The sequence below is a fragment of the Eleginops maclovinus genome, chromosome 5, assembly GCF_036324505.1.
Source record: "Eleginops maclovinus isolate JMC-PN-2008 ecotype Puerto Natales chromosome 5, JC_Emac_rtc_rv5, whole genome shotgun sequence".
Lineage (NCBI taxonomy): Eukaryota > Metazoa > Chordata > Actinopteri > Perciformes > Eleginopidae > Eleginops > Eleginops maclovinus.
In genome coordinates, this window is record NC_086353.1 from 1,403,812 (window position 1) to 1,417,993 (window position 14,182).

Sequence of the window (14,182 nt, forward strand, 5' to 3'; positions counted from 1 at the left end):
AGATGACTCCTCTTCTCCTGCAGCTGTGAGTCAGCTAAACGAAACTAAAGGAAATGAAACACTTGCAGGCCAACGGAGCCGGACACAATACTCCCTCTGTGTTTCTCCGCTGAAAAACGCTTGGTTTCTCTCCTGCAAATTTCCAATTTTAATCGCAGTCTCTGAGGGGAGGATGTGGGCGGACGTACAACAATTTAAATTCTCCTAATCGTTGCTGAGTGTTGCACGTGTTTTTCATTTGTAAAAAGCCCCCAAAATATAAGAGTGGAGTCAAAACAGCCTCAGATATTTATGAATTAATGCAATAAACTGGATTTTATTCCACTGTAAGGTTTTTAATTCCACATTTTGTTGATTTTATTCTATTTTGGACACTTCATTATTCATTGTATTGCACAATTTGTACCACTTGAGTATTTGGTATATTGCACCACAACGCTGTAGCTAAAAAATGAATAAAACAGCCTCAAAGAAGCCCTGCTGTTCCTCCTCATGACTCACCAAATTGGTTTAATTGACCGGCTGAATGAGAAGGAGAAAGAAAGGAGAGGCTGCCTGGAAGGAGGGAAACACATGTTGACCAGATTAAAGTTTCTGGAGCTCGGTTTGGAAACTAGGTGCTGTGGTTTCTTTCTGAGATCCTCGGAGGTGTTTCAGCACCGGAGGATTCACCTGTCTCTGAAATCAAACCGAGCAACGATAGGAGAAAATGACTCGCTGTGAGGTGGACTACTTTGCAGGGGAGCTTAATGTCCCTTTTTTAAAGTCAATAAACCGAATTGTTGGTAGGAGTAAAATGAAGTAAAATAAACCAAGTTCCCTCGTCTCAGAGTCAGTGGGATTGACGCTGTATCCAGTTCTCCTTAATACATCCATGGTCGGTACCCGTCAGGATTAAGAGGGACCAGATATAATGAGTTAAAGGAAGAATTTCAGTTTCCTACGATCCTTATTTGCATTCTGTATAAACACAACGTCAGCCTTCATGACATCCCTAATATACATAAATATATATACTGTGTTTTAAGACACCTTTGGAGCCAGTCTGACACTTTCCACCTGCTTCCAGCCTTTTTTCTACACACACACACACAGATTGAATTGGACCTAAATCTCCTCTCGTAACTTCCAGTAAGAAACCGGATAATCTTGTTTTCCAAAATGATGGAGTATTCCTGTAAATGAATCAGTGCCCTTGAAATGATCGTCCCACCTCTAAATGTATTTATTGGAGCGTCCAGCATCAGCTAAAATCTGGGCGAGTTGCTTTCTCCTACACCCCCTGAACGCCCCAGGTTTTGTGACAAGATTGAAACAGAAATAGGCAGGATGTTCGGATGATTCCACCGCTGATTCTGACCTGTTTTCAGGCAGAGATGAAATGCCTGCATACTGAATGAAAACATGAACTCAGTCACACTCTATCGCTCGCTCCTTACGAGGATGTGTTTGGGTTTGCATGTTTAATATGTTTGGAATAATAAAAAGACACTCCCAGAGTCCCTCTCCTCTTTAAACTGTGATAACGTACTCCTCCTCTAACCACATATGAACTCTCTGTGACCCTCCCTCACTGCCTCCCCAATCCAGCTTTGATTTCCTCCCATTCAGCGTTTCATCCTCCTCCCCCATCCCTCTCAAGTCCAGAATAAAATCATTAAAAAAAAGGAGCCAATCAGCTCAGACATTTTGAATCAGATGTGTTGTGTAAGGTATTGATCGAAACAACGACGACCAATCACGTTCTCTAGCAGACTATTCGATCTTTGTTGTCTGGATATTCCTTTTTTCCCTTGCCTCCCTGTGAGTTACTTCAGGCTGCCAACTCGATGATACATTGACACGTGACGCGCCTCGTCCCTCTTACAACCAACCAATCACATATATATATATAATACTCTATTGGTGTCTTTATCAATCCACGAAGACTTGTATTGTTGTGGTATTGTCACGTATTAGACTCAAAGGATCTCAAAGACACATCGAAAGACTTCAAGGAGGCTCCGAAGACACTCACAATGGCTTAGAAATGACTAAAACAGACAGAAAGCTACTGTAATGGGATGCAAAAGATATAAAGAAAGACGTCAAATTGACTGATGAAGGGGGGCAGCAAGCTAAGTGGATTCAGTCCTCTTCACAAAGGAGGGTTGACGCCGGCCCATGCTGCGTATACCGTACGATGGACCACTTTACAATAAGACTACCCTTATAAAGGATTCATAAAGGGGTTCATAATGAGGTTGTTAAAGCTTTATTAATCATTAAGAACCATTTATAAACCAGTTCTAACATAGTTTTCATACATCAACACAGGCTCACTATTTGGCAAGATGACTAAACCTTATATTGGCTACCTAGCTTCCTTCCTCTTCTTCATCAGCCAGCATCCTTGGTATCTGTTGTTCACTGAGGTGACTCTCCCCCCATCTAGCTTGATGTTTCTTGGCATATCTTAAGCTAAGTATAAGGCTAAGCAGTACAGATAAATGTGGGCTCACTATTTGGCAAGCAACCGGTCCGAGTTGCCCTGTTTATCTCTTTTTTTATAAACGCTTATTAATGATATATAAAGTGATAAGTGTTCACAACCTAATTAATAAATGAGAGACAAACTAAACCCTTTATACGGTTACTCTTATTTTTCCCAGGCGCCCAATTATAATCAGATCAAGTTCCTGAACCTTCAAAATAAAAGCACCTATGATTCTTAGAATTTCAGAAGTCAGAACAACCATGTCTTAAATTCAACTACAAATATATATTCCTCTCTCTCTCTCTCTCTCTCTCTCTGTCTCTCTCTCGCTCTCTCTGTCTGTCTCTCCCATGTTCTCCAGCAACAGCATGAGAAGGTCAACTCCTCTAATGCTCCACATTTTTGAAAACCGATATGTAAGGCTAAAAGACAGCCGACACCAAACCAAATTCGCCTACTCTCTATTTGTTTTATGCATGCCATTTACAAACACTGAGAACCAGCCTACTCGTGTCTGATGAATCAATGCAGAGGTCTCAGAGGCTGTGGTGGTGTTTGGGGGGGGGGGCAGTGAGTCTGGTACCTGGAGGCTAGCTTGTTCTTCTCCTTGCGGGACCGAGCCCGGGCCACGGCGGGCAGCTCGTTGACGGGGCCCATCCCGTCGATGGCGGCGTTCAGCTTCTGCAGCTGCTCCCCGATGTTGTGCAGCTTCTGGGGGTTCGGCGTCAGGTCGCTGGCGTCCGTCTTGCGAGCTTTGCGGCGCCCCTTCTTACCTGGACAAAACACCGCAGACTTGTTATGATATTCTGAGTGAGGGAGGGTTTGATAACCCTATGTTCAATATTTCAAGACGTAATTTTCATTACTTCCAAAAAAGGGTAAAAATAATCCAATCAGTGAACCGTCAATTTCACTTTTTTTCATAATTTGAATTTCTCCCAGATTTCTCACCTTTTTCCCTGAATTTCATTTTGATTTTCCGGAATGACTTTTAGTCTCAGAAGTTAGACTGGGCTCTGGTTTCAAATATGAACCTGAAAATCTCAACGACATGTAAGAAGAAGCCGTTTCAGAATCTGTGATCGTCTCACATTTCTATTTTCCAGGCAGTAGTGATTTTTTCTGTAAGGTCTGTTACTGATGTCGAGAACAAAGGAAGCTGCCACAGCTTCACTGTCTGATGTAAGACTAACTTATCAGGAGAGTGTTGAAATATTCACATTTTGACATAAAAGTTGTATGTAGGGCAAATGCCTGAGGGTCCCGATCCGATTTATGTCACATGAGAGGAAAGAAATGGGACACTTTGAGCTGCAGTCGTTTCAGCTCCGGCTGCAAAAACACTCCCACTCTGTTCATATCCAGCTTCACCTCCATGTGAATATGGCTCCAAATAATAATGAATCCATCAGCTATCTTCAGGATTAATCAGGCCATCCGAATGCAGAACTATTTGTTATTTTATTGCTCGTCTTTTATCCTTGTGTTGATGTGAGTCGGACATTAATCTTATTTAGGTGGATTTTCTGCCTCTTCCGTCACTGTATATTATTAAGCTTCTGTTTCGTTTGTGCATTTTCTTTTTAAAAATGTCCATTTCCCTCAATAATTACTAAGGCTGAATGATTTAACAAAATGGATGTACGGCGATGGGGGGGAATAAATCATATTTGCTTTTTTTCACTTTCTTTGATTAAAGGGGCCATATTCTGCTCATCTTCAGGTTCATATTTGTAGCACCTCTTCTCACCCTCTGTCTGAAACCAGAGCCCAGTCACGTACAATGTGTTGGAGCGCTAGCCAATAGAAGTGTGAGTGTTACATAGTGATGTCATTATGTTGCTGAAGTAAACAGAGGAGTCCAATGGAGGCTTTCAGGCAGAGGGGACACAGGGATTTTAGCCTTTGGAGGCCATTTACATGCACTAAAACCTTTAGAACACACTACAGGAAAGGGAAACCCCCCAAAAAGCACATTAGGGCTTCTGTAAATTGATCATGATGTTAATTTTTGCAAAGATTTCTACCAATTAAAGACTTTTTCGTGCAAAAAAAGTACAAAAAAGTGAATTAAAATGGTGTTTTGACATTAACCTTTAACAGTTGCCACACAAATTGTATATTTTCCATGATGTATTTTCTAAAAGATCTCCAGGTGTGGTGCTCACCCTCTCTGCGGTACAGGGTGCTGGGCAGCGTGCTGGAGCTCCAGGACAGAGACCAGTGAACGTCTCCGCCCAGCTTCTTCTTGGTGGCTGACTCTCGAGCACGGCGGTATTCCCAGAAGCAGCGACGCTTCGACGGACGCTCGCCAGGCTGCCTCACAGGCTCCGCCTCCACCTCTGCAGGGAAACACAGGCAGACAGAGAGTTAGTATGAGGATGAAGATGAGACATTATCTATCACTATATCCCTCAAGTTGGAGCTTCAACTCTGAAACAAACACACAAACTTGTAATTTCAATCTTTGCAGACCCTTTACATGCACACAAACCTATACAAACACACTAAGGGAAAGGAAAAAACCCTTTAAAAAAAGCATGATAGGGCCTCTTTAAAACTCTTGAACACACCATCTGAGGAGCAAGTGAATGCAGCATTGTCCTTGGGCGAGAATCATTCAAGTTTAATAAGATCTCGAGGTTTTGGACTTCATAAAAACAAACACTGATGCAATAATCCAAATACAGAATCAATACTCCGGGCTGTTTAATAATACATCACGGAGAGTACAGGGTATCATCCGTTATTCTGGAGATGGACGGCGCTGACAGCCATACACAAGAATTTGAATAGAAGGGAAATACGCAGCGAGTTAATGCGACAGAAGAAGCCCCGATCATAACTGACAGCTTCTAGTGTTAACGTTTGCCCGCTATGAAATCACGCTGTGCACGCTAATCCACAAACACACGGCCCGGTGACAAAGAGAGAGAGACACACACACACACACACACGTCACAGAAGATTAGCCTCGGGTCTGCAGAGCCATGAATACCGTTATCATGAATAATACAACATGCAGAGGAGACGTTGCTTCCAATCCTGCAACAAAAAAAAGAACATTTGCTGCGAATAATGGAAAAACTGACTCCTAGCGGGGATTCATTCAGAAAGTTATAACCATGAAGTCCTATCTTTGGTATTGACCAGGGCTATCTCTCCCTCTCTCACACACACACACACACACACACACACTTATGTAACATGATGTCGCCCGGTCCAGTCTGCAGACATCGCCATTGTCTGCTCTCCCCCCTCACCTCCATCTGTCATTCCCAGCGCCCTTTGTTTCACATACGATTATACAAACCCATATTTTAACAATTTATGAAGCCTGCAAAAAGAAGAAGTGCACAATGAATCAGATATTAAATATTCCATCGAGGGCATTAACAAAATCATGCACCAGGTCTTCAGAATAAACAACATGCCATGGTGATGAGAAGGAGAGGACACATCTATCTGGATTGTCAGTCGACTTGATGATCTACTATCATGGAAGCGGAGTCACAATATGTCCGGATCTTTCCATTTTATTTTGAAAAGCATTCAGCCCCTGTGTTGTCTTTACTGACTTCCTGTCTCTGTGTTTTCTCGCCTGCTCGATTACCTGACTAGCCCATTTGTGTGTTGTCCTTGTGATTAGTTCTGCATGAATTGAAGGTCTCTGTTTTTGTTGGTGCTCGTCTGGTCCTTCTTGATTGTTCATCAGAGAGTTGTATTTGGTTTGCTCAATTGTTTCCTGGATAACCTACAATAAAGGATTTTTTTCCCCAAGTTACTTTGTGTCCTGCACTTGGTCCCACCCTGCTGTGCTTTCCAGCGTGACGGAGCATCAATACATCAGGGTTTTGTCTAAACAGGGTACTCTCGGTGTGTGCCCTCAAACCAAAATGCAGATTTTCCCGTAAAATGTTAAAGTGATTCCAGATAACAATCTCTCTGTTGGTCAGAAAGGGTTTAATGAGTCCAGAAATATGAAGATGGGGTCAGATGTCTGGTCAGACGGCAGAGACAGCTTACAGAGAATAAATAGGGATGGATGTCTGGTGGGTCTGCCGGGGGACGAGTGGCAGGCAGCAGGCTGACACTGAGACTGAGATTTCTGATCCTTTCTTTCACTCTCCTTTTTTCTGGAGAGGAAGTAAAGAAACCGGAGCTCTGGATTTATTTGTTGTTTGAGGTGCAATATATGACTCAGCAGCTTTAAGACATGAATACACTATTATCTTCAGCTGCGCTCTAATGCAGGATTACACCGGAAAGTGGGCGGGACCTAATTTGGACCGGAATTGACGTTAGTGCCTTAGACTATATTTTTTTAAGAAACACCTGTGATACATTTCATCATCTTAAGGATGTAGCCTTACTTTAGAAATGTCCCTTTCCATGTAAACGTACCTCTTTTGTTCAGAGCTCAGTAATAAATTAAAACAATTCTTTAGTTGTTTTTGTTACTGGAAATACATCACATTGTGTTAAATTGGCTTATAATGTGGTCTCATATCGATCAGAGGACCCTGACTGAATCAAAATCTAATTGTGGCAGACTCTGTGGTCCAAGCAAATACCCAATTTTTGACCAGAGAATCAAGAAAAATTGCATCATGGTGAAACGAGGATAAATATCCCTAACAAGAAGCAGCTTCGTCAAACAAAGATTCCCCAAAAACAGCAGTTTATATCATTTGGACGTGTTGTTGTTGAAGCTTTTATATGAAACACCTGAGGGTGAGTCCATGCATGGCTGCCGAATATGACCTTTTATTGTATTGAGGTGACTTGCACCTAGCCTTGAGGAAGCAGATTTACATCCAAGGTATTATAAAGCAAACTCTTTTCCTGGAGTCTTAATTCACTGCTATAATATCTGATGTATTGGTGGACAGATCTGAAAAAGAGATGAGGCATGGAAAGTTTTACAGCGAGATGTTTTTGAATTCTCACTAAAGGAGTCGATAAGTGCATTTACTAGGAGGTCAAATAAAGCATTCAATAGTTACTTATTCATCCGTTTGCATGCAGAACAGCCACATCTACACCTTAAACTCAGCGCTGAGACGGTTTTTAAGAGAGTTTTCTAACAACCTTGGACATAAATCCTTAATTGCAAAGTTTTACACATGAATGCTTTTACTTTCTCAATGAGGGTGGAAAAAAGGGTTTGATTTGCCCTTCACGATGAGGACAGCTCTTCTATCGTCACGTGTCATTCCTTTGTAACATGCAAACAATGACAGCCTGAGCAGTATAGGAAGGCATTACATTTCATTTAGGCTTTCATCCAAAGAGACTCCAATAACTGAGAAGAGGAAGAACCCTGCAGGTACATCAGCTGTCAGTCACCATTTGAAGAGCTAGATCTTTCTTGTTAGGTTTAATGGCCAAGTGGGTTTTCACTCTGGGATGGAAGATTTGTCGACTTTCAGCTCATAGAAATGTTGAGGCTTTAGACTTTTAGAGCGGGCATACTGCTTTTTCGGGTCTTCCCCTTTCCTGTAGTGTGTTCTATAGGTTTTTGATGCATGTAAATGGTCCGCAAACGCCTCCATTGGACTCATTTGTTTACTTCCGTAACATAGTGACATCACCATGTAACATTTGTACTCCTATTGGAATGCCAAATTGTCGATGATAGGCTAAACTTTGTCCAAGTTAAAGAGGCCCTAGTGTGCTTTTTGGGGTTTTCCCATTCCTGAGTTGTGTTATATAGGTTGTAATGCATGTAAATGGTCTGCAGAGGCTAAAATCTGAGTTTCTCTCCAACACACTGCCTGAAACGCCTCCATTGCTCCTACACATTGTACATGATAGGCTAAGGGGGCGGGACATCTCTAAGTGGTTGACCAATCACAACAGAGCCGGCCAGCTAACCAATCAGAGCAGAATGGGCTCTGGTTTCAGACAGAGGGTGAAAAGAGGTGCTACAGCACAGGCAGTATGAGAAACATAAAGAGCTTTCTGAGCATTAAAACATGGAGACATGTCCCAGGAGAGACACTACATACTGATATACACCTGAACATCAGCAGGAGAGGACTCTTTAAAGTAGAGACTAATATACACCTGAACATCAGCAGGAGAGGACTCTTTAAAGGAGAGACTCTACATACTGATATACACCTGAACATCAGCAGGAGAGGACTCTTTAAAGTAGAGACTCTACATACTGATATACACCTGAACATCAGCAGGAGAGGACTCTTTAAAGTAGAGACTCTACATACTGATGTACACCTGAACATCAGCAGGAGAGGACTCTTTAAAGTAGAGACTCTACATACTGATATACACCTGAACATCAGCAGGAGAGGACTCTTTAAAGTAGAGACTCTACATACTGATATACACCTGAACATCAGCAGGAGAGGACTCTTTAAAGTAGAGACTCTACATACTGATATACACCTGAACATCAGCAGGAGAGGACTCTTTAAAGTAGAGACACCACATACTGATATACACCTGAACATCAGCAGGAGAGGACTCTTTAAAGTAGAGACACTACATACTGATATACACCTGAACATCAGCAGGAGAGGACTCTTTAAAGTAGAGACTCTACATACTGATATACACCTGAACATCAGCGGGAGAGGACTCTTTAAAGTAGAGACTCTACATACTGATATACACCTGAACATCAGCAGGAGAGGACTCTTTAAAGTAGAGACACCACATACTGATATACACCTGAACATCAGCAGGAGAGCACTCTTTAAAGTCTGGATTTTACTCTGAATGTGTCCCATTGATCGCTGTGTTGGGATCTAAAGGCTCATATATTATGCTCCAATCCTTCTGTCCAAGCTGCTACACTCACTAAACTACAACTATTTGAAAACACACACTTTATCATCAACTCTATGACACAGCTCTTTGCATTTGCCAAGAGCTAGTAGTAGCAACATTTGAAAACACACACCCACACACACACACACACACTGCCACAACGAGAGAGAGCAACAATGGCGTCTCGCGACCGTGGAAATATGACCCGCGCGGCTCTTTGAGAGCGAGCCAAACGACCTCTCCATTACCTCGCAACGAGAAGCCTGAGATTAGTTTATCCAAAGGCAGAGAGAGAGTGAGAGGGGGAGAGAGAGAGGGAGCCTGGGAAAAGATGCTAATCTGAAGTGAAGTCTGTTTACGTGTGTGTGTGTGTGTGTGTGTGTGTGTGTGTGTGTGTGTGTGTGTGTGTGTGTGTGTGTGTGTGTGTGTTATCTAACACTGTTCAGAGGTGACTTCATGTCCAGACTACAGGACATTAAGTCACCTCTGGCATTTAAACGTGTTAGCTTCACCAGGCTTCTGTTCCTTAATGTGTAGCAACAGAGAAAGCAAGATATTGAACCCCAGTTTTGTGTGCGTGTGTGTGTGTGTGTGTGTGTGAGTGAATGTTTCCTGAGCAGGTACCACCTTGTATAGCATCCTCTGCCTCTGTATGAATGTGTGAATGCTGGCTGTAGATGTAAAAGTGCTTTGAACGGTCATAATGACTGGAAAAACGCTTTATAAATGCAGTCCATTTATGATTTTCCTGCAGCGTCTCACCTTAATAACAATATTTGTGAATGGAGGTGTCAAAGTAATGACGCACCAGCTGAATGCCGCTCTGCGCGTTTGTAAAGCTGCTTAACACACTACACTCCTTCTGTAACAATCTGCACCGACTTTCCTACTCGTTCCACTACAAGCCCTTCACAGAGACTGTTGCAGATGGTATTGAGATACATGAAGACCCTCCAACCCTCACAGCTGATTCATCACAGTTACACCGAGGCGGTATGTCCTCCGGGAATCACATCCACAACTTCTTTGGTATTTAATGTTCCTCGGCCAGTCCCAGCAGGAGGTCTGTGGTCTCGTCTGGACCCCAAACACGCGCAGATGGTTTTGTGTGTGGGCAGACGGCCTCAAAGATGTCCCCAAACACAGAAACAGGAAGTAGACCTCACCACTAAGGCTGTACGGATGGAAGAAATCCCTTACTGTGATCATTTTGACTGAGACTGCTCTTCATTTGCAATTGAAATATTGTCATTATCATTGATCAACATATTTTAAATGGCCATGGTGTATGTAGAATAAGTTTTGTAGGCCAGGGCTTCTGTGCAGCACCACAAATACTGAAATCAGAATTATATTTATATTAAACTAGCCCATATAGAGTCGTGCATTGATGACGTTTTTTTGGAGAGCGACTGAGAAGTTAGCTTGGCAAGGTTAGCATTGACAAAGGCAATGGGGTTTTCCATTGGAGTTTGTAATATTGCAGAAAATAATGTCTGTGGCAAAACATTTTTTATGATAATTACATATTTTGTTCAGCAAGATAATCTCCACATATCAACACCACTTTATGATTTTTGCAGCGTAAATACGATGTCAAGAAGATAGAAGCTAACCTTAGGCTATAAAGCTTCAGGTCACCACCGCTAAGCTAAAGGCGGCTAATGTTGGGCTATAAAGGAACTACAGCACGGTCACATGACTTCACGTCACCCCTGCTAAGCTAAAGGAGGCTAATGTTGGGCTATAAAGGAACTACAGCACGGTCACATGACTTCACGTCACCACCGCTAAGCTAAAGGAGGCTAATGTTGAGAGTGATGAGGTTTAGTCGTCTCATTTAGACACTTTGAGACAAGGGAACAGGAAGTAGTATATCGCTGACTCATTTCTGGGTTTTACAACTCCTCCTTCCTCCTTCCTCCTTCCTGCACCACACTTGTGTGATTTTCACAACATTTAAATTCCTTCTGCAGCTCTACTCACCACATTCAGTTTCTGAGGAGCTGGAGAGCTCAGCTTCCACCGCTGTCTCCTCCGCTCCCTCGTCCTCCTCTTCCTCATCCTCCTCTTCCTCCTCCTCTTCGTCCAGCTCAGTCTTATCCTGGCTCTTCTCCATTCCCCCCTGCACCTCCTCCTGCACCTCCTCCCCCTCTGTCTGGGGGATGTTATGCCCCGCCCCCAGCTCCTCCCCCTGGCTCAGGGAGTAGTTATGCTCTTCGCTGCAATGCTCCAACGCCAATCCTGCCGCAGCCGCCTCCTCTTCTTCCTGTGCCACCTGATACACCTCCTTGGAAACTCCCCCCTCGTTCCCGGCAACACTTAACTCCCTCTGGGTTGTAACAGGGATCCGCCCTTCCTCCCTCCCTGCCTGGACCTCCTGTGCGACCTCCTCCTCTTCTTCCTCCTCATCCTCCTCTTCCTCGCGGCTCCTCCCCCAGCGGTTCATCAGCACCGCCTCCTCGGAGCAGGCCAGCAGCTCCCCCCCCACCCCGAGGCCCAGCCTGGTGTATCGGGCCATCTCGTCCAGCGCCGAAACGTCCCAGCGCTCGGGGTGCAGCAGGTCCTCGCCGAAGCCCCCGTCGTCCACCAGGTCGCTTAGCAACTCAAAGGGCCGTTTCCTTGGCGATGCCGGGGAGCCCAGCATGAGGAGCACGCTCTGAAAGGGAAACAGAGACGTCCTTAAATATCTCTGGGACTACATTTAAAGCTAAAAACTGCAACCACTACCCACTGATATCTTACTCCCTTTTCTATATTGTGTATTCTTCAAGTACATCATGTTAATCTCCCACAGGAATGCTTGTAAATGTCTTGATTTAAAACCAGTATCCTCAGGTAGATGAGCTACAAGGACAGCTGCAAACTCGATGCCCGTGTGACGTGACCTGTGAACTGTGACTGTGAACGCGTCTCACCTGGTCGTACTCGGTCCGGCCCCCTTGTGGTGACATGGCCAGAGGGTAGGGGCTCAACAGACCCCTGTGCCCCCCGTAGGCCTCGCCAAACGCAGGCTCCATCCCATTCATGCCCGGCTGCAGGGAGGACACACGGAAAGAAAATAACTGCTTATCTCTATGTTTTTAATATCTATGTGTCCGTGTTTTGTCCCCTTGGTTGTTTGTTTGACTGGAATAAAACAGTACTTTTCTTTGGTGTATTAACCGTTATTCCCCCCACATACACACATACCAACATGAATACACTTTGATTTTACATTTAGTTGTTATTCTATAGTTGTTTCTATTATATGTTGTTTTAATAGTTTGGCATTTTATATAATATATAACTTTGTGGATTTTAGATGGAGTAAGAAAGCTCAGTGGGTTTTCTGCCTCTTTCTGCACTGTATTCGTTATCCGTTGTTTGTGTGTTTTTAATTGTGCAACAAACAAAACAGACCCAGAGTCATTCGGAGGTGACGAGTGAGTGTTCAGCCGAGTTCCCACTTTACCTGAGGCATGCCCGAGGCAGGAGGGTGTCAGGTCGCGGTCGCAACGTAGGTGCAAGTGAATTCTGCTGCAGAAAAACATACAAAGCAAGTTCAGATCATCAGACGGTGAGAGGGAATAAAGGAAGATGACAGGAGAGGAAGAGGAGGCGAGGATGTAATTTACCCGAGTTTGAGAGTTGAGAGGGTGAAGGGGTTGAGCTCCTCTCACATGTCGCAGCCCTGCAGCTCTCAGCCTACAGCCTGAGGGGGTAGGAAATCATATATGGGTTGGACAGAGACCATAAAGCAAATTATACAGCAACAAAACAGTGACAGTAAACACAGCGATAAAGCACAGGGAGGTATCTATGTACAGTCTTGAGATGAGATGTTGTTTATTTCTTTGTTTTTTAGTTCACTTGAAGTCTGTTTTTTAAATGTGTTCTGGTTTAAATGCCGAACCACTATATAAATAAAGCTCATCAGTTATTCTAATAGGATAGCTCACAATTAAGTCCATTGATATAGAGTTCATTATTTTTGACTGATTGAGGTTAAATGCAGGTTGTAATTGTGTGTCTTTGTTTAAATTTCTCTAGTAATTTTGTTGTGTTTTTCACTCATTTGTTGTTTAAACTTTTATTCTATATTTATAACGTTAAACATAAACGCTGTTGGAGGAAGGGAAATCCGCAATGTGATATAGTATATGTATATATATATAGTATACACAGCATTAAAGCATCTTGAATTTGAGATGCTTTTTATACATGATACAGCACAATTTTGTCCACATACATTGCTTTCATTTGGTCTGATCGTCAAAATAAGAGATGAACATAAAAGTGTCTTTCTCACAATAACACACCATTTTTAAAAGAGGTCCTATTCTGGGGTTTTCCCTTTCCTGTAGGTTGGTCTATAGGTTTGTGTGCATGTAAATGGTCTGCAAAGGCTAAAATCCCTGTGTTCCATCAAGAGGCTAGCGCTCCTACACATTGTACGTGATAGGCTAAGGGGCGGGACATCTCTAAGTGGTTGACCAATCACAACACAGCCGGCCAGCTAACCAAAGAGGTGTGCAGCACAGGCAGTATGAGAAACATAAAGAGCTTTCTGAACATTAAAGCATGGAGACATGTCCCAGGAGAGACACTACATACTGATATACACCTGAACATCAGCAGGAGAGGACTCTTTAAAGTAGAGGCACTACATACTGATATATACCTGAACATCAGCAGGAGAGGACTCTTTAAAGTAGAGACACTACATACTGATATACACCTGAACATCAGCAGGAGAGGACTCTTTAAAGTAGAGACACTACATACTGATATACACCTGAACATCAGCAGGAGAGGACTCTTTAAAGTAGAGACACTACATACTGATATACACCTGAACATCAGCAGGAGAGGACTCTTTAAAGTAGAGACGCTACATACTGATATACACCTGAACAACCGCAGGAGAGG

The 14,182-nt window shown here is 43.3% G+C and overlaps 1 protein-coding gene across 5 annotated transcripts in view; it reads right to left on the minus strand.

Annotated features, from left to right (window-relative positions):
• LOC134864570 (CREB3 regulatory factor-like) overlaps nt 1-14,182 on the minus strand; it is a 42,297-nt gene that overhangs the window by 14,485 nt on the left and 13,630 nt on the right. For 4 of the 5 annotated variants that reach the window (XM_063883654.1, XM_063883655.1, XM_063883653.1 and 1 more), the window contains 6 exons: nt 12,889-12,965; nt 12,726-12,790; nt 12,190-12,306; nt 11,258-11,930; nt 4,645-4,818; nt 3,060-3,249 (listed from right to left, as the gene is read on the minus strand). In XM_063883654.1, coding sequence (XP_063739724.1) covers nt 3,060-3,249; nt 4,645-4,818; nt 11,258-11,930; nt 12,190-12,306; nt 12,726-12,734 — 1,163 coding nt within the window. In that variant the 5' untranslated portion in view covers nt 12,735-12,790; nt 12,889-12,965. The remainder of the gene's footprint in view (nt 1-3,059; nt 3,250-4,644; nt 4,819-11,257; nt 11,931-12,189; nt 12,307-12,725; nt 12,791-12,888; nt 12,966-14,182) is intronic. The other variant, XM_063883657.1, reaches the window with a different exon arrangement.